Consider the following 21,019-nt stretch of genomic DNA (forward strand, 5'->3'; position numbering starts at 1 on the left):
ACTCTAGATCATTCAGAAACTATACAGTAAAATCTTGCATTCACAGTTGAGGAAAAAACCAATCTGGTTCTACTGGGGATAATGCAGCATCTCTAGGACATACCATTGCTTGAGTAAGTGAAAGCAGAGGAGGCCTTAGATATTATAATTATTGGTTTATAATCAATATTTTTTTCCCTGTAAGATAAAAAAGGGAGAAAACGGAAGCTGTCTTTTCCTCTTCCTATTCAATACTTCTTGGATTCTTTCCCCTGCTCTTTCATTTTAAATATGCTCAGATAGTAGAAGTCCATGACTTCAGCCTTTCCTCTGACAGGGCACTTCCAGCTTCATACTATTTTTTTGTATTTACACAGGTTCTTGGAAATAATTTAGGAAAACCCTCTGAGTACTCCTGATCTTGGATTGTGTTTGTGGTTAGTCTAGTCTGCTTAGTTCCTGTTCCATTAAAGAAAAAAGGAATGTAAAAATACAACAAATGATTTCTTTAGCTCAACCATAAAGTTCAATTTACTAAAAAGAAAAAGGAAGAGACAATAAATAACAGTGGGAAAAAAAGAGAATCCATACTAGAAAAAGCAGTTCAGAGAAACTGGTGGCAGGGATGAATAAATTACACGAGAGAGAAAAGAGAAAAATTAACCTTCTGTACATTTCATCTCATTTATGATTCTTCCTTCTCTATCATCAGCCCCAAAAGCTCCACAGTATCCCATGGCATATTGTATGCTTACAAATTGCTGATTTTTGTGAGATCACCAAAGGCTGTAAATCCGTACCTGCAGCATGGCATACACTGTGATAGGCACCCAGGGACCAATTCGCTCACTTAAACATTCTCAGTATGAGACACTGGGAGAATTTGCTCACTCAAAAACCATTGTTCATGTGTTGCTACCTACAAACAAAAATGATGATCTGTGCCAAACTACAAAGAGGACTTAAAAATCAATTTGGTAGTTTAGTTTAAAGAAACAATTTATCTCAGAATTAAGTGGATTATTGGCTACATGATTCGTAGGCTTTTCTAGCAACAGAGAAAGGTTGAAGTACTTTGATCTGAATTGCTTTTCCTCTGACTTGAAGTGGCAACTTTTTGTGACTCAGGTTGCTGTAGAAGGTAAAAGAAAGGCTTATTGGATCCTCTTCACCACTTAAGTCAGATCCAGTGATATCCATTATCCAGAGACTTGATGACTTCATGTTGATTTCAGGCAATTCAGGACTAAGAGTCGACCTTCTACCTTTAAAAATTACCAAAGAGAAAGGAAAAATGACAGCATGAGAGAATGGCATAATCTAGCAGGACCGTAGCCTTTTCAGTACACAAACAAAGCTCTTTTTGCAGGTTATGTTGTATCTATAGCAACTGCTCACTAAGAATAACACATCAATATCTTTATTAGATTTTTTTTGCAAAGAATTTAGAAGCTTAATGTTCTTTCTGTGTTTAAAATTTAGTTTCAAAGGCATTTTTTGATGCCAGTGTATTTTCCTCATCATGTTTGGAAGTAATTGCTAAGAGAATATTCAGTCACCTTTTAGAGGTCTAAGTAATTGTTCTTTAAAAAGCCATCAGTGTTACTAAAGCAAATTTATCATTTAAGAGTATGTAGCCATATGTAGCATGTAGGCACCTAATGCAAACGGAACGATTCTAACTAACTTGGCTTGTAACTAGATGTTACCTAGCAATATAATAGGTGCTCTAATAGTGTGAGGCTGACAGGTAACACAATAAACACAAAAAATTATTTGCCAGATCCTCAGAAGATCAATATTACTATCTTCATCTCTTTTTCTTCATTAATTACTGTAATTCTTCATTTTAATTCTGTTTTAACCATTCTAGGTGAAGTGAAAATGATTTCATGAAGAGGAACAGCTCAGAAAAAATGTACTTTCTACACCTCACAAAAACCACACAACTGAATTAAGGACAACTTATGTCTTACTTCCTCTGGACAAAGTTCAGTAGTTCATTTCCTTTGCATTGAATTGTTTTCACAGGATTGAAGGAAGAAATCTTTTACTACTTCTAAATGAGTAGATGTCCTGCTGTAATTGTTCTTTTGCCAAGTACATCCAGGTTTAGGTATGCTATAATGCTAAGATCAAACTGAAAATTCACATTTTCAATAAAAGAAAGATATGAAAGAGATCTGAAAGAGCTGTAGTCAAATATATACAAAATGGGCAGGTCAGTTTTGCAGAAGAATTTACCAACTGTTACAATCTCACAAGCAGTCTCACATAAGCCCAGATAAGTATCAAGCCAGTTCCACAATGGAAAGACCCATTCTTTGTCTGAATCTTGTGATTCCTTGACTGTTACTGTCTTGAGGTACATCCCTGCCCTGCAGCCTTCTCCATCATGTCGTATGAGCACTTTTTGCAAATGACTCAGAGAAACAGCTTCCACCAAAAATGAATCCACCTGCAAAACAGGGAAATACTTAATAAAACAGAATTTTGACTTGAATTTCAGGGAAAATATACGCCTGGATTCATCTGAGAAATTAAAATTTGTGTATGTTTCTTTGTAAAATTGAACATAACATCTCCCTGCTGAATCTAAGAAAGCACACACTGATTATACCTAACATTTAATCCTATATTCATGATTAATGATGCATTGTAATTTCACTTGGTCTTTGGACAATAGGGATCACAGCATCAGTCACTTCCTATTACATTACAATCTATATACTTCAACCTTCTGACAGTCAGACAGTTTTGACAAGACTTTGGTTCTAATCAAATTTCTATCTCTCAAATATCTAGTTTCTAAAACTTATCATACAAATCTAGATAGATATACATTAATAGTTCTAAAGAAAAGTTAGAGATCTAAAAAGAGGGTGTTCACTCCAAGATAACTTCTAAATTCTTCTCCAGTAGTCAGAAAACCTGACTTTTTGCTTGCATTACAGAATGAAAATTGTGGAAACAGCAAATGGAGAAAAGAGTAAGGGAAGAAGTTAAAATGCAAGTGAAGAGTAAAAGATGAGAGATGGGAAGGGAAGCAGAATGGAGAAGGCAGAGAAAGACAAGAGAGAAGTAAACACAAACAGCAGTAGATGAGTATAGGAACTCATCTACAGCAAGATAAGGAAAAATGAGAAATGCAGAGAAAGAAATTATATGCCCCACTAAATCTTTGCTTGTTTTGTAAGAAATCCAGATGTTCTGTATAAGGCCTTGTCAGGGGCCAGATGGACCTCATGGTAACTGGTAAAGGTTAGAAAGTTATGAACAATTGGATTTTGAACAGCAATGTCTAGGATTATAACACCATAATTCAAATAAAACAATTCAGTAGTAGGAGCTTACTAAACTGAATGTTGAAACAACTAAAAAACCAAGATATTAGGAAACTTATTCCTAAAAAAGTACAGTGGTTGCCAAAGTCCTATGTGTTGTCCCGATTACTTTTTAAATAAAAATATTAGAGAAGTAGATTTTCTGCTACTAATATTGAAAGTACTTTCATACGACCAAAAAATCTTTTTTTTTTAATAATAGTCAAAACTCAACAGCAGATCGTGAGCAGAAATCATTAACTTTGTTAATTAAGATATTTTAGGAAATAAATCCATGTATGAACACAAATTAAAATAATGTCAATAGAGTGCTGTCTTCTGTATAGAGGCGTATTTCTGAGAAATACACAGAATGAAATTTAGAAATTCTCTCAGTTCATTACTGATTCCACTTTTACCCTAAAAAGTACTGTGGTAATTGTCTAATAAAATTATTTCACGAAAATCTAAGCCTCTCCTTGACAATGTACACTTTGGCAGTGAGTTTTTTCAAACTTCCTTGTGCAGTGAGTGAAAGCCTAATTCACAGGAGAAGAACTTTATTTATAGTGGTTGTCTAGAAACACTGGGTTTATATGCATTCTTTTTCTGAGTGGAATTTTTGTTTCTTGTCTAAACTTACTGATACTGAGTTGGTGTTTCATGTGGGATTGTGGTTTCAGAAACATCACAGACTGCAAAAGTCTCACCGAAATTTCTGTAACTTATTTTGAATCACTGATTTTTTTAATTGTTTCCTACCTGATCTGTCCTAAATTTGGAACAGAAGAAGTCAGAAGCATGATCACAGAGGTTCTGCCCACTAACTGCCTTGTACTGCTCTTGTGGAGCCTTTATGGCCACATGGGTGTGTTCTTGTGCAGGAAGTAAATAACACTGGCATTGGTCTACTGTGAATATCTGGAAGATAAGTTCTGTGAATGTTTCCAAATTCTTGCCTATCTAGCCAGATGCCTTCTGAGCAGGCATTAAGTGATACTTGATGCAGTGCTAGCCCCTGTACAGGTAAGACTGCATTATTGTGCCATTACCTTATTTCTTTGAAATTTTCTTCCTTTTGTTAAAGATGTATGAAGCTTCCTCACACGTGTGTCCTCTCTTTTGCCATACAGAGTGATATAACATTTGCAAAAGGCTCTGCTCCCCAGCAGTCACCAATATGTACGGAAATAACATATTTACAGACTGTACAAAAAGAAAAGAAAAAGTTTAATTAAAGCTGATTGAGTACAAGTTGTGATTAAAATAAAACAGCAACACAGAGTATTTAGTAAGACTACTTTTTTTATTTCTGCAGCTAGGAAGAAGTCTGCTAAAGAGTGAATGAAATAATCAAGGTACTCTATTAATCTGATCTCTTCATGCTAAGCTCAATGAAGACTTTCCATCCACTTTCTTAGGAATTTGAAGGAAATTGGACAATTTAGACTTATAAATCTAGACAAACTCTGCCCGATTCTGTTTTGTTGTGCAAGATCTGGAAAATAAGAATTCGTTTGAGTTCAGGGATTTCTAGAAACTGAATTATCTTTGCAATAGATAATAACTAACACAGGTCAAAGAATAAGAATAAAGTTATGCAAATTTAAATAACAGAGATAGATGCAACATAGCATCTGGATGCATGACATGACATATAAGCATAACAATTTACAAAATGCACTTGTTAACTTAAGGAAGGAAACTATAAATTCTTTGCCTCTATACTGATCCTGTATGAATGAATTTCTACAGTCAGATCAGATTTTCTTCTAAGGAAGATCATTGCATTGCACATGTATTCAGGCTTATACAAAAAGAACCAAAATTTTTCAAATGTCATTTTTAATGCACAGTCCTGCTGAGTTAACATTTAACTAATGTAACACTACACTTTCTTTTAAGGTCATGAATAGGTTTGAGTATTCAGGGACCAGAACTTCTGGAACTTTAGTCTAGCAAAGCAGTCATGTCTCTAATTACTTCTATCTCACGTGTTACTGCTAACTTTTCTGAACAAACGCAGGACTTCTGTAAGCCTTGACATTCCAAGGGCATCTCTGAGTTCATTCTGAAACTCTCAGCATGGCAAAAAAAATAGTCCTTAGGAAAAAATCCCAAACTTTTCTGTGCAATAAGGTTTACTTCTGATACTTGTGTTAGCAAGTAAAGTTACTGTAAGCTAAGTAATTCAATAGTAACTCTAGAACAGATAATTTCCATGGCTTTGAACATGTTCTTTTCCTTAAAAAGTCCCATTATATTGGTAAGTTTTTCTCACTTAGAATCATGCAGAAGATTTAGCAACTGTAAAATCCAATATGCAACTTTGCTGGAAAATTAAAATTTAAGTGGTCAGCATTTTTGCAGTGTGTACATGAAGACAGGTGCCAATAGAGCCACTGAAGATATCGAACCCAGACAAAGCACTATACTATATCTGTGACACTGATTTATTTTCAAGCAGTTAATTTACAGTGTTTATGTCTTCCTGGTGCTTTTACCCGGTAAAGTTTTCTGGTCCTCAGTGACTGTGGGGAATTCTTTTACCAGCTCCTCATTTCTCTCTTAAGAGTGAGCCAGCAGTTGCACTCCAAGTTCAGTTCTTGTTTTGCATGCAACTCTTCTAAGTGAAAAGACTTCAGATGCCAGCCCTCAAAGCCTGGCACATCGTCACAGCTGACTCGAATCTTGTATACATCCCCCAGATCTCCAGGCTCAACCTGCACCAAATAGCACGAGGAAGAGCGTACTGTCAAGTCTGGTTCACTTAGAGAGATTTTCCCCAGTCCCCAGTGTAGAATTCCTAAATTTAACAGTAAATAATGGAAAAGCTGAGTTTGAGGCTGGGAAAAGTGTTACGATAGAATCAATGCTTTTTTTTTTCATGTATAATCATGGGTGAGATTGACTCCCTTATGAGTATTGTAAGTATGATACTTTACCTTTAGAGTGAATCAAGATCTGATCTTAAAATGAGTAAGATGTGTGCATTTAGGCTCTTTAGACAAAAGGTAACATGGAAAGTTGTGACTCTACCGGATAAAGAGAGCATTAACTTACAATTAAAGATTCTAATATCAGCAGGCAAGTGAGGTATATATTTAAAGATGATTACTATGAGCCTGGAATCACAAAATTGTTTAGGTTGGAAAAGACCTTCAAGATCAAGTCCAACTATTAACACAGCACTGCCAAGTCCATCACTAAACCATGTTTCTTAGTGGCACATCATGTTTGTAAATGGTTACTCAAACACTACCCTGGACATCCTGTCCCTGTGCTTGACAACCCCACCAGTGAAGAAGTTTTAACTAAACTCTCATTTGCTAAATGATTTGGCCTAGAACATAAAACTACTTTATACCAATTCTTCATTAAAGGAAAGGGATATTTCTGAATAAAAATAAATCATTGCTGTTACAGAAATAACTCTGTAGGACAACACAGCCCCGTTCCCATACTACATGTAGGAAATTCAATAACTGGTTGCTGATTGTGGCTAATGATCTGCATGACATTAACCACTACATGATAAGTCTTCTGAACAGCAGGAAGAAATGGGGCAGCCATTCACTGGGCAACTACAAGAAAGACAGGATGGGAAGTGATTTTTGAGTGAAAAAACTGAAAACTAGTAATTTTTAAAGGCAACAATTATGTTTATTTTAAAAAAATATATTTTTATTCAAAAAAAAACTTAATACAGAAAATGTTGGCAGTAGCTTTGTTCTTCTCCCCTATTACTGCTTTTTTTTCCCCAATACCCGTCACAACACAAGATTTGGTGACTTTCCAGGGAATAAATCCTTTGTGCATCCTGTTGCATCACAATAAGACACTGAAATTAGCCTTACACAATTACGCCCTGGCTCTGGCAGCACCACCAGCAGATTGGCTCCTAAGACAGAGCACAGACCACCTAACAGATTCATTTATTCTGCTTCTTAGCAGAGCTCTGAATGTGACAGCCCTTCACTGCCTAAAGCTAGTTCATGTGTATTTGCACAGTGAACACATTCATGTAGGGAAGTATCAGCTGCCTTATTCTTATTAGAGAGGTATTATATTAAAAAAATGTGCTTTTGTCATTTTGGGAGAGTTGGTCACCATTATTAGCTGTTAAGCAAATAAGAAATAGTAAAATACCAGAGTATGAAGAGGACTAATTAATTGTAAATAAAGTAACCCACCCAAACCATTTTACAGGAACTTTATGAATGGTTTATGATGCAGAACTTATGAAAGAGGCCTTCGCTAAGAAGGAATTGCACTTGATGAATTAAAAATCCCTTCCAGTCTGAATTTCTTAAGGTAAGTATTTTAACTGGTTGCCATGCCCCTCCTACACAATTTCAAGATACAGGGCATTGTTTAAGGACCAGAGAAGGACTCCTTTCTATTGCCTATATAACAGCCTTGGGTTTGCATGAACCACTCAGCTCCTGAACTGTAACTCCACAGTACTCATAAAAGACACACAGCAGTAGTTTTACACCAAAGAAGAGGGCACCAGACTTGTCCTCTCTCTAAGCCTAGTCTGCCCTGCCATGGTGCTTACAGAGCTCAAAGCTGTCCCTGACTTGGTTGCCACTCCTGCACTGTGAAAAGGGAAATACATGGGCAGAATATCACATCAAGATTTTTTCATTCATGCCGTGTATGTTGCAAAGGATATCATTAGCTGTGGTGGACTAAGTGGATTAATTCCTCTCAAAATATGCATTCCACCTGATTAAACTTAAAGGGAATTATTTGGGTTCATTGAGAGGAGAGTGCACAGGTTCTTCACCCATCTAAACTATGGTTCTTTCACAAGCAAAAAAACCATTGCTTCTTTTTCAGAACCAGACTACTGACTTCTAAAATTATTGCCTGCAGATTTTCTTTCTCATACATGGACCCCATGGCTGTATCACACAGCTACTCTGAATGCTGTGACCAGCTTATTCCATAAAACTCTCTGTTTGGGAGTAGCAAAAGTACAGAACTCGGTTATTTTTATGTGACAGGGCAAGCTGTAATTCACATTTTACTTTGTCTTCTGCTACCCAAATTTCAATTCTCTAGGATTCTAAGTTATCATAAATACATGTGCTATAATCCTTGTAGGAAATGCACAGAAGAGATTTACAGAAAAATAATTCCAGAATACAGGACAAACTATTTAGAAGCCACAATTGTCCATTTTGTTTCCAGAATCACAATTTCAATTAATTCCCTGACTGTCTTTGAACCAGCAAGTACTAATAATCATACTGTTTCTGATCTGTGGAATGAAACACCTATTATTTTCAATTGAGTGTATTAGATGCCCTTTTTAATGGATTTGTTTTTTCCCTCACAGTTCTTGCCAGCATTAGCCTTTTTGTTCAGATCCATCATTGAATCCAGTGCTGCCATTACATCATTCTTGTAATCCTTTTCTGAACAGTTTAATACAAGCAGTTTTTCTTTGATCCCAAAATTGTCTTTTCCCTCCATCGATGTCTATTAATTGATGCAACATGAACTTTGAAGCAGAGACAGACATGTAATCCATCACAAAATATATATCCAGTGAATATCCTGGTTTTAAATTTGTTGAATGTTTGCAAGAGGATACTTTATCTTTTTCATTATTACAATTTCCTAATTAATTTTTTCACATTTATTTCTTCTGAATAATTTTATGTAATATTCAGAACTTGAATCTTAGCTGAGTTGGTGTGATTTGTCATATTCTAAACAGCACAATATGGTTTCCATTATGTGACTGAAGGAACATGGCTCTTAAAATCAGGAGGAGCCACTGGGCTTCTGAAGATCTCAGAGACAGGTAACTGATAAAGATATTCATTCATGAGAATTTCATAACATTTTAAATCTTTTCCTTTTTGATTCACACAGGGCTTCTCAAAGACATCATGCCTAAGGTAATTAAAGCTTTGTAAATTTTACTGTTTGGGTACATATTTAAATTCAATTATTTTTCCTTTTTTTCCCTGTTAAAAAAAAATCCCCAAAAAAATCACACACACACACATACACACACCCCATGAATTATTCTAGTTAATAGGGTTTGGTCAAAGCATCCTAAAATTCAATTGGACAGCCATCTGTCATATACTCCAGAAATCCTTCTGCTTGTTGTTTGGAGCATCATCTCATACTGTGGAAAAAACATGGATTATTGTATTATGTGATTTGAAGCTTTCTCTCACCTTTGTGGTCCTTAACACAAAATACATTCAGTATTTATTGTGTATTTACCAACAGTCCTGGTTGAAGTGCACTATTGCTCATTTTGTACTATCTGTGCTAGTGTTTTGGACAATAGTTTTGGGGATCCTAATCTCACCCTCTATCCCATGTATTTTATGATCCTCTGGAGAATAGAATGTGCACAATACACTAGAACTTTCCAAAGGCATACTCTGACAACCTTACTGTGCAAGCAACCAAGAAAGAGAGATGACTGTGAGAAAGATCTGTATACTTTATAAATCCATTAATTCCATGTGAGATCAGTGATTGATTCCAATCATCACCAGACTACAAAGGGAAAAAAAATCCGCCTCTTCACTGATTTCTTGCAATGCTGCCTTCAATGCTACAACTCCTGTCAGATTTCATAACACTGGCACATTGACCTATTTTTCAATTTATTTTTTAAAACTAAGGTGTTCTAGTTAAATTCATTCTTATTTAAGCAGCTCAACTACCATACCACACATTTCTGAGACCACTGAAACCCAACTGTACCTAAGAGCATGCTGCTATTTTCTCTCTTTTAATTTATTCTTTATGCTTGCTATGTGCAATTAAACTACATCTGTTCTTTCACAGGAGTTGGTTGGACATATTTTGGATCAAATAATCATTCTGAATACGATACACATCTGTGCATATACTTGTGTGAGAACACCTGGAAAATCAGGAATTTACATGTCTTTCATCCTCGGTGTGCAATAAATGCATCTCTGAGATCAAAATTAAGCTTACTGTTTCAAAACTATGTGAGCTGCTTATAGCACATAATCTGTTGTTCTTTTTACTGCACAATATTATTAAGGATGTTTCTCTAGGACCTGGATCTTGGGGCGAGGTTAAAAGTTCATTTATTCCTGCTTGTTGGAAAGCTCAATTCACAGCTTGTCCTCCTTGTGATATCATGTTTATGCCTTCAGCTTGCTGCTACAGTGAGAGAACATAAGCAAAGCTTCTGCATTCTTCTGCATAGTCTTAGTAAGAACAAAGAAAGGGAAAGCAAAAAGAAGCTGGGTTTATTAGCTCAAGCACCTAAAGCGGTATGAGGGTCTTTATGGAGATACCTGTGAATCCCCAAATGCCCCTTTATACTAGAGCTGCTATTCTGTAAGCTGCACTGTAAGCAAAGTTGCAAAGAGATAAAATGTCATACACAGTAAATAATGCTCAAATAATACTAACTTCTCCATACAAAGCAATAAAAACAAGGACACAAATAGCTGTTAGGAAAATACAGGCACTAACCCAAAGTCTATCCAAAGTATGAACAAGCTTTCAGAAAGCTGCTGGGGTGGAAGGGTAAAGTGGATAATGTGCTGTGTACACTGGTAAACTATGAGGGACAACCAAGACTGACACACAGACATACTAATTTCCCCATGTGTGATACCCAATCATTGAAACTAGGCAGCGTTAACAAGGAATACGTGCCATTTGGGAAATTACCAACACGTTGGGTGTAGCAAAGGTCTGCTTTATGCACTGATGCTTGCCAAAATTCAGTCAGCTGGCATTGCTGCTCCATAGATAGATTCTGCCTCTACTGACCTCTTCAGTTTATGTTCATGGCATAGGATAGGAAGCTTGTTTTGTTGCTCAGCGTGTTTCCTGGGTGTTTTCTGATAAGCAGCTGCTTCCTTTTCATTGAGAAATGGCATTTATCTTTTCATTTACTCCCCATAAAGTTCTCAAATTGCTTTAGCTTGTTATTTAAACTAAAAATTCAGCCTGGATCAGGTCATTACAATGAAGCTTTGACATAATTTTCTAAACGTAGTTTTGCCATTGTTTTCAGAATGTTTATTGCTGCCATTGAAAAGTCTTTCTGAGCTGTGTAAAACTGCCTTGAATTGCAAGCTGTTTCTCTCATCTTGCTGGCTAGAAGCTGTACTTCATGCCAATCAACAGAATTTGCAATGACTTAGCCTAGAAAACCAGGACAGAATTTGAAGATTTAAAAGATGCCTCCAATGAATCCTCTCAAAGCAGCAGCATGTGTGTCAGGTGTACGGGCAGTCAGGGCTGTGTTAGGGTTGATTTTATTACTGGCCTGCTATAAGCTGTTGCTTCAGTGTGAGTTCACCACACTTTGATATGCATGAATGCATTCTCCAGTGATTTGTGATTATCCAGAAAAATCCTCTGCCTGCTGGCCTGAGAGGCAGAACTATCCTGGGGAGAGTGGATACTACTTTACAAAGATGGAAGTGAAGGAAAGAAAAGCCCACTTACGCCCCTTGGGAGTGCTGCCCAATCCTTCATCTTCTGCATTCACAAATAATTGTATATTGCCTTTTGTATGAGCTTCAACTCAGGAATCTTTAGGGAATTAGAAAAAATGCAAGATGAGCTGGTGAATGCAATAAATTACACAAAAGGGTCCATGGAGCTGGCTACAGTAGAACAGGACTAGCAGTAGGAGATGACCCAAGATCTATACTTACATCATTCTGTCTTTGTAAATTATCACATCATTTTTTACCAGACAAATCAACTGTCTATATATAATGCTAGTTATGTGTACACACAAACACACACACATATGTATGCATATATCTATATCTATCTCTCTCTCTATATATATATCCTAGAGGGCATTGTCATGATAAGTTCTGTGTGGTACTGTATATTTCTGACTTACAATTAATTCATCAGTTGCTCTGGGGAGAAAGCACACATATCCCGGGGCTTGTGGAGAAAGCAGAAGCTCATCACTTTTGCCCTTTGAGCCGTGAATCACAAGGGTTCTTTTACACTCCTTTGGCCCTGGGGAATCTCCATCTGTTTTAACCTGCATTCTCCACTGTTGTGCTAAAACAGGAAAAATACATTTTTAGCATCAGTGCATCAATTAAACAGTTTTAGTATCAATGGTAGAGAGCAATGGATGACTTTGTTACTATCACAACAAAGAATTATATATTACCATGAGTTTACATCCCATTTAATATAAATAATTAATAATTTTAAAATCTCTTGAAGATAAGTATAACTCTGGCTTGATAAACACAAGACAACTGTTGAAGTGGGTCTGAAAACAGTTAACACCAAGGAAGCAGAAAAAAGACACTTTGCCTAGGCATGGTTTTTGCTTTCTTTGTAATAAAATAGTTACTTTAATTACAGTAATTATTTTAATAAGTTTCAGATCTTAACATTTTCTTATGTAACATGAAAAGAAAATTAACATTTTGAAAGACTTGGATGTGATCCATTTGTAAGACCTGCTGGTTAATACACAACTAGTTAAACAAAAACCTTTTTTTTCTCAGATTTTTCTGACTTAATTTGTCATGTCCAGTCTGCTCATTTGTCAGATCAGATCACTCATTAGGGCTGAATACAAAATTCAGGAAATTTTGAAGGATGTTTGCACTGCCCTCAGCTCATGTCTTGGGCATTTTAGAGGTTGTTTTTTGGTAAGTCATCCATATTCATAACAGCGTTCAAAGTCCAGTGTGCAACAGGGAAGCTGTTCCAACTGTGGGAAAAATACAGTATCTTAGATGGACAACATAGGTTAGGAAGCTACTTAAGTAGCTTGAAGGTAAATCATCCCCTGAATTCAAAGGAATGATTTGTTGAAAAGACAATTGATCCTGCATGGCAAAAGGAATTTAACAGTGGAAGCAAATTAAAAGCTTTTGTTTAGACTGTGGCTAATACTGTGGAAATACAATCATTTGCTAATGGGATTGATATAAAAGAGAACAATTTCGTGATTGTGTGTAAGCCTGCAATATGATATGTTGATAAAATTAATTTTAGAATCATTTAATTCAGAAATAAATAGGATGTGACTTTTTCTTACAGAACTGTGTGCTTTTTTCCTACCTTTTGTTTTCCTCTGCCTGCCTAAAGATGGAAACTAGATGAAAACCTGATCTGGCTTCCTTGATTTATAATTTTCCTCTTTTTTATATTGGTTTTTTAGCTAATCCTGTTTTTCCCTTTTTTATAGAACGTGTTTCTGCATTACATCTGACTGTTCGCTGACTCTTCTGGGCTCAGCTAGAAAACAGCAGGCAAATACTCCTCTCGCAGCTAGGCTTCTGAGTAACACACTAGCTGAAAGGATCCTTCCATCTGAACTCTTTTTTTAAGGTCATTTCCAGCAATGAGTCAGATGTAGCATGTAGAAGATCCACACTTTGCCTAATGAGGAACTTTTGCTGTTTGATATATATGCCAGCTTTGAATTTTATCTCCTTGTGCCAGGTTGGCATGTGGTACTCTTCAGGGTGTCACACTTGGTGAAGTCAAGCATTGTTTGAGCTTTTGCTGTTCCTGAGCACTCCAAGGGTTTATGAGGAGCTTCAAATTTTTACAAAGACTCCCAACATAGCCCTGAATCTCTTACCCTGTCTAACCATGCCCCATTTTGAAGGCTGCCCCAGGAACACAACAGAGTGGAAATTAAGATAATTTTGCAGTTCTGTAGTGGAACTTTTTTTTTTCTCTTTGTAATATCCCTCTGCTCCAGGAGAGAGCAAGCCCTAAGTTAAGACAAAGCACTAATGCATAACTGCCTGTTCCCTCCTCAGAGAGGCAGCATGTTCAGAGAACATATTTCAGGCAAGGTGATTTATTTTAATTAATATCCATTATTGTGTGTTTAATTATTATTTCAATAGGAAGGCCAAGACACCAGTTGGGAGTTTTCCAGGGAATAAATCACTGGTTACAGCTTTAAGGTCTCTTAGTGCCTGTGATTCTTTATTCTCCCACGCTTACTTTTAATGCTTCTACAGTTTGGTAAGTGAGCTAACAGACTGACTGCATTTTCTCTCAGTTCAACAAATTCATTTAACCTGCTCATGCCAGAAGAATCAGAAAATTCTTTGTCTAATATTCTATTCACTTCGGCATCCACTTGGTGAGTATGGATACACGAGACAGAAGACTGATGCTAAGTTTTTATTGTGTTCAGTGATTTCTGCATCTCTTCAGGAGTGAAGCTGTGGAAATGAGATAGCTGGACTTCAGTAGGTCATTTTCTGCATTTTGTATGTGTGGCCACATTAAAACAGAGACTTTTCCCCTGATATTACTGAACTGTGTTAACTTCCTTTCAGAGTGATTAGTGTATTAGTGTGTTACTGTACTTTCATAGCTTATGTGTAAAATTATAGCCATTTACTTTGGGACATCAATGTGGGAATCACTGAAATGAATTGTAGGGGAAAATACAGAATTCTGGGGGAAAAAGTCTCAGAATTCTCTCTTTTCTATAATGATATAACCAAGAATCTGATTCACATTACAGATATTTATACAGAGATATGTTAGAATTAGGGATCATTTCTTGACTTTCAGAAATTAAATGGAATCAGTCATAACAATTTCTTGCCAGAAATTCTTTTAACCACTAGTCTGGAACCTGAGAGTTCCTTCAGTGAAACTATGAAAATCAAACCTGCAATGACTTCTGTACATAGAAATCTGGATATGGCAAAACCTGAAGTCAACATTTCATAATATAATTCAGAAAGCTGAAAAAAGAAGGCTTATTTTCTGGATTTTTTAAAATATGAGTAAATTATGTGTTTTTAAAGGATTGCCAAAACTGTTTTTACAGTATACTATTTCAGGTTTTTTTTCACTCTGGTGTTTTTTGGTCGAAAGACCTAGAAAGACATTCACACTTTTCAAGACGTAGGAGTAGGTTGCTTATTTCCTGAAGATTGTAGAAATTTGTGTTCCTTAAGGCAGAGCAGTCAGTCTGCTTAATTCTTTTTCTTAGGGATTTCCACCTCCATCTGGCAAAGCAAACACACAGTTGTTGCTTTATAGAAGCAGGTCCATTCCATTTAAAATTTGGGAATTCTGTTATTATTCTTAGTCCATTATCAAGTACTTGCAAGGAAGGGAATAATTAAAAAAAAAAATTAGTCACAGCAGAATTTACTGGATATTTTCCCTTTTCATATGAACTTTCTTAATACCAAAAAAACCTGCCTTAATAGCAAAAACCTTGCACAACACAAGAAGAGCCAACACAGAAATATCTATTAACTGAACTCTGCTATTGTTATTTATAAATTAATACTTTATTTACCACCCACAAAAACCCACAAAACCTCAGGACACCCTACAGGAATCACATTAGATCCTTTTAGCTGACTGCAGTGAGGATATCATTGGAACATATTGTGTCTTTTCTCCTTGCCTTGAGAGAAAATTCTTTGGTATGTGCTATTAAGATACTTCATCTATTTTGAGGCAGAAAAGGAAAATAAATAGAGAAAACAGAAGGAAAAAGTAGTAAAATACCCCTACCATGTAGGAAACTTATAGAGAGCGACATAAAGTCCTGTTCAAATCAACTTCAAATCCCTCAAATCAACTTCATTTGAGAGCTGAGAGCACCTATCTGCCTTCCCTACCAGGGCAACACTCTTTCTCTATTTATCTTGCATCAAACATACAAGGAGGAATCAGAGGCATACAAATCTATTCCTATGCCTGATTTGCCAGAGCCTCTCTGTAATGTATAAATGTACAAAGGTTACTGAGAAAACTTGGTATGGGCAGACTGCATTTTGGCAGAATTCATAACCAGCAGCAGCAGTCACAGGGATATGGGATTTATGCTTCATTAAAGCTGGCATAATGCTAACCTGGCTGAAAAAAGACAAAGAGCCCTCAAGTAACCTACCCAGCAATGATGAGTTTCAAGTCAAGTTTCCTCTTTGGCTAGGTGGTTGAACAGGCGACTAGCCTCATCCAAAGTGAATGAGATTTCTGACCTTCAGTGCGATTTATAAAATATTTTGTTCTGCAACCGGTGCCTTAGACCTGACCTAAGCACATTGATCTTATCCTGAAAATCAGCAAACACAGAATTGTGCGAATCAGCTTTTTATGACTTTCCCTGAAGCTCATTTGAAGAGTGCAGCTCATACAGAATATGACCACATGAGTGCCTAAAACAGTGGCTCCCTAACATCAGAACTTCCACTTGCCTCTTATTCAGTAAACATACGTTACATGGAAAGTTTTCACCTCCACTCTGAAGGGGATTGCTTATCACTATTCTACCACGTAAATCTTCACTGCTACAGGTGCTGGGAGAATCTAAGGGAATTATTTTTTCTCCTAGGACTCTGCATGTCTGGAATGTTCTCTTACCAGCTCTGACATTGGTACTGTGTCATGATAGAATGACACAGAGCTGACTACAGGATATCTTTCCAAACCACTTGTGATTGTTACCCTCCTGTAAAGCTCAGTCATGCAAGGTCTATGAGATCACTAATATGATAGCACAAATTAAACTGTGAAAAATCAGTCCTGATCATCCTCTTTTTCACATAAGGCATGAAAGTCCTGTCTCTAACCTATCTCAGTTCCCCACTGGAATGAGCCCACAGGTAAAACAAAGATGGATGAAGGGCAGCTCAAGCTAAGGTGTCATATAGCTAACTGACAGATAACTTCCTAAAAATAATCTTCTCTTTTCTAACTTCTTTTTTCAGACGCTCTGATCTCAACAACCTCTGGGTCCTCCTAGACATCTAGACAGTGAAATGGTTCAAAAGCTGGTTAAGAATAAGCCACTCCTTCCTCCTCATAATCAATATATTGAGTCTGATCACCCTTGACTCTCACAGGCACTGAGCAGCCTGTGAATCTGTGCCTGATTACTATAACATAATGAAGCATGAAGCTCTGCTGGGAAAAATTTTGAAATGGTAGTAAAATATAGTCTACTTTCTGAACATAAGGTGAAACAGATATTATGGTTGCCTCTCAGAATTGTGCACTTAGCAAAATGCAGAATCCAATTCAAGTCACTCATGAAAATCAACTTTCTGTGTGAGAAAGTCTTTACTTACCTCAGTACATCAGTCTCTTCTTGCCAAAGTTATGATTTTGTGGAATAATAAAGGTGTTTGATTGAATACAAATTATTCCATTTTCTGGAATTAGAAACTGGAATTAGATTGAGAGACTAGGACTCATCCTACAGTAAGCAAGTCACTGTTTTAAGAGACAAATGTAAACACTACTTTTTTCAGTTTAGTTTTTTCCCATAAAATTCCCAGACACAGTTGCACGGAATAGCCATTTACAGTTAAATGTTCATAAAAAATGTGTGTGTCAGTCTGTTCCTCGTTTCTGGTTAGGAAGAAACATGGAGATGGTATCTCAAATTTTAAACACTTGGGAGGAACTAGTGCATCACAGGGATGAGACTGTCTTTGTAGGTATGAAAACAGAAAGCTGAGTGGGGAGCCTTTTATTAATATCTTTTTATTAATTCAAGCAGATTTAGCCAACTGAATGCATATACTACATTTAGCTTCACTGGAGGATTTGGAATTTAAGCTTGCATTATTTCTGGCAAGAGTTATTTCAAAGGCTACTTTGGAATTTTGACCTGAAAATTTTTCCACTGACACTTCACAACACATTTTTCAACTTGCTGATGTTTGCTAGTGGACCTGTCCCCAAGTATTAAATGACAATGACATTGGGGTAAACAAAACAACACTTGAATCTCTTCTCAGAGGAATTCCTGGTTGATTTTAGGACAGAGTAGTAGAAATAGGAAGAAAACCAGAAATGGTTGATGTTTTTCTCAACTGCTTATAAAGGTCTGTCTAGTCCTTTCTGTAGACTGTTGCCAGCCAACTTGTCATTTTCTCTTGCAGCTGATATACAAGACAACACATATACAAATGAGGTCACTTGCTCACATATTTCTCACTATACTGATTTAAATTCAAACAGCAAAAACTGTGGTGTAGAAAACAATGGTTGGAAAACAGCTCTTACCTTTAAGGAATGCCTTCATTGAACTGCCATCCTCTAAACGATGAACAAGAAATGTAATTGTGAGCTAGCTTTATTATCACTTTTTCTTAAGCTACAGTCTTACCTGGAAGGGTTCTTCGGAAATAACTAGGCATTATATAACATATACTTTAGTGTTATGACAAATTTTCTTTAACAAAATACTGACTATTGGCAGTTAACTCCCTCTCAGTCTTCCCATCATCTTGATATTCATCTAACCATCATTCATTACAAAAACAAAAATAATGAGATAATAAAAATTATTAGTATATTATATATCATCTGACCATTACCTTTTGTCTCCAATAGTATTTTTTATAGTTCTTTTATCAAATAACCTTGAAACTACTTCCAAGACCAAATTTTCTTTTATACCTTCATCACAGTTGGCCTTACTCATATAAAAAGATTTTGGTTCAATTTGCTCCAGGAAAATTTCATGGTAGCTGTACGAGGTACTGTAGTATATTATAGTGTACTCCAGTACATTATATGAAATACTGGTGAATTCATATTTCATATGAAATATGAATTTACTGGTTCAGAGACTCAGGTGTAAATGTAAGGGAATTATATAACCTGCAGTGGTTAGTTATATTCACTGTACTTAAAATTGTGTATAAAACCTGCAGTTCTGGAAGTTTCTAAAACTTTTGCAGGTCTGCAGCAACAAACTGAACTTCTGTTCTTACTTTACTTTTCTTTTATACTGATGAATTTAAGGAGTTTTTCTGCAATTTCATTTCACTGCAAACATACATTCATGCTCCTTCAGTTAAACTCCCTTGTTCACATATTATTTCCCAATCTTCAACAACCTCACTTATTTAAAAATAAATATGTGCTCGCTATCAGCTTCTGTTCTATTGACTCCATGTTGATGTTGTATTTGTTTAAACACAAGGATCCATAACACATTTCATTTCTTGTATGTAACGAAACCCTATGAATAAATCTCTTATGCATGAAGTCTAAACTCCACTGTATTTCAACTCTTGCTGCAATAAATAACTTGATTAACTTTTGAGACCTTCTCCTCATTCCATCCTAAGAAACAAAAGATCACTAGCAGTTTCTAAAAGTAAAAACCAAATTCTGATGAAAACTGGAGCCAGGATTCGAGGTGCAGCCTCACCAGTGCCACGTACAGGGGGACAATCACTGCCTTGGTCCTGTTGGCCACACTATTGCTGATCCAAGCCAGGATGCCATTGGCCTTCTTGGCCACCTGGGCACAGGTTGGCTTGTGTTCAGCCAGTTGTTGACCAGAGCTCCCAGATCCTTTTCCACCAGGCAGTTTTCCAGCCACTCATCCCCGAGTCTGTAGCACTGCATGGGGCTGTTGAGACCCAGGTGCATCTCCCTCTGTACCCTTGTGTGGATCACATCCAGCCCAATAGATTTACTCGGATATGTCTAAGTGCTGCAGCAGGTTGCTGACTATTTCCCCTTGGATTGTGGGGAATTCCTTCTGCTTCCCACCCCTTTCTTCTTGTTCAGGGGTCTGGTATTACTGTTAAAGACCGAGGGGAAGAACGCATTAGGTGGCTCAGCCTTTCCTTCATCCAGTGGGTATCTTCCCTACTTGGCTACCTCACCAGCTGTGTCAGGTTCTCTTCCACCAGCTCCAGGAACCTCCTAAACTCCTTCTCTGCTGTATTGTATTTGCAGTCCCTCATGAGACCAACGGTTGGTGACTTCTTCCAGCTGCTCACTTCATCTGCCTCTTCTTCCTGGCTGGCTGGTCTGTAACAGACCTAGACCCTTCCATGACAACGCCGGCCTTACTGGCCTTCCCCCTGATTCTTACCTGTAAACACCCAACTCTATCATCACCATCATCAAGCTCTAGACAATCAAGAAACACCTTTAAAAACAGGTCTACCCCACCTCCTCTCCTTCCTTCCCTCTCCCTGATGAAGAGTTTATAGTCATCCATGGCAGCACTTCAGCTGTGCAAGTCATCCCACCATATTTTCGTGATGGCAACTACGTCATTTCAGATCTTTATACACCACACTTCTTAAAAGATTGAGAACAGAAAGCTTATTTAATTTCACATGGTCACTGTAAAATTTAGATTAAAAAAAAAGATCAATGCACCTTTCCTTTTACACAATGTTTGGCTTGGGGCTTCTCTTCATTTGGCTATGATTCCCTCCCATGCCAATACAGGAATTTTTTTCCTTGTCTTCAATTGTAAAATTTTGCAGCACTTGTATGTTGAAAAACCTGGAGCATTGCTCAAACATCTAGGTTGTGTGCACATATCTGCTCTAAAATTTTTTCATTATGTTGCTGGCAGGTAACAAATTTTTTTTCTCCATGAATGACATACCTATTACAAGGAAATACAACCTCCTGAGCATCCTCTCCTTTATGTTTGATGACAATCTTATCCAGAAACCATCCACACTTGTGACAAAATGACAAAAGTTTATCGTGTGAAATTATACTTTTTTAAAAATAAATTTTAAGAAAAAAGGCCCAGATTATCTTTTTCCAGCAGAAACAGAGATCATATTAAGACAGATCTCATCTAAATAAATAAGATATATTAACAGAATGAGAGCTTTATTATTTTTTGTCTTTTATAGGAGATGTAATTCTTGTCTGCCTTAGCTTGTTTTAATTTTAAGAGGGGTGAGTTTTTCCCTTGGAGAAAA

The 21,019-nt window shown here is 36.7% G+C and overlaps 1 protein-coding gene across 1 annotated transcript in view; it reads right to left on the bottom strand.

Annotated features, from left to right (window-relative positions):
• Positions 1-21,019, bottom strand: part of RP1 (RP1 axonemal microtubule associated) — a 148,601-nt gene that overhangs the window by 45,852 nt on the left and 81,730 nt on the right. Inside the window, exons 12-16 of the mRNA XM_042029113.1 lie at positions 12,193-12,362; positions 5,853-6,025; positions 4,065-4,074; positions 2,224-2,437; positions 1,054-1,244 (exon numbers count right to left, since the gene is read on the bottom strand). Of these exons, the coding sequence (XP_041885047.1) occupies positions 1,054-1,244; positions 2,224-2,437; positions 4,065-4,074; positions 5,853-6,025; positions 12,193-12,362 (758 nt within the window). The remainder of the gene's footprint in view (positions 1-1,053; positions 1,245-2,223; positions 2,438-4,064; positions 4,075-5,852; positions 6,026-12,192; positions 12,363-21,019) is intronic.

Source organism: Corvus kubaryi, unplaced genomic scaffold (genome assembly GCF_017639235.1).
Source record: "Corvus kubaryi isolate FWS band 111438036 unplaced genomic scaffold, C.kubaryi_AGA036_p1.0 37312, whole genome shotgun sequence".
Taxonomy (NCBI): Eukaryota; Metazoa; Chordata; class Aves; order Passeriformes; family Corvidae; genus Corvus; species Corvus kubaryi.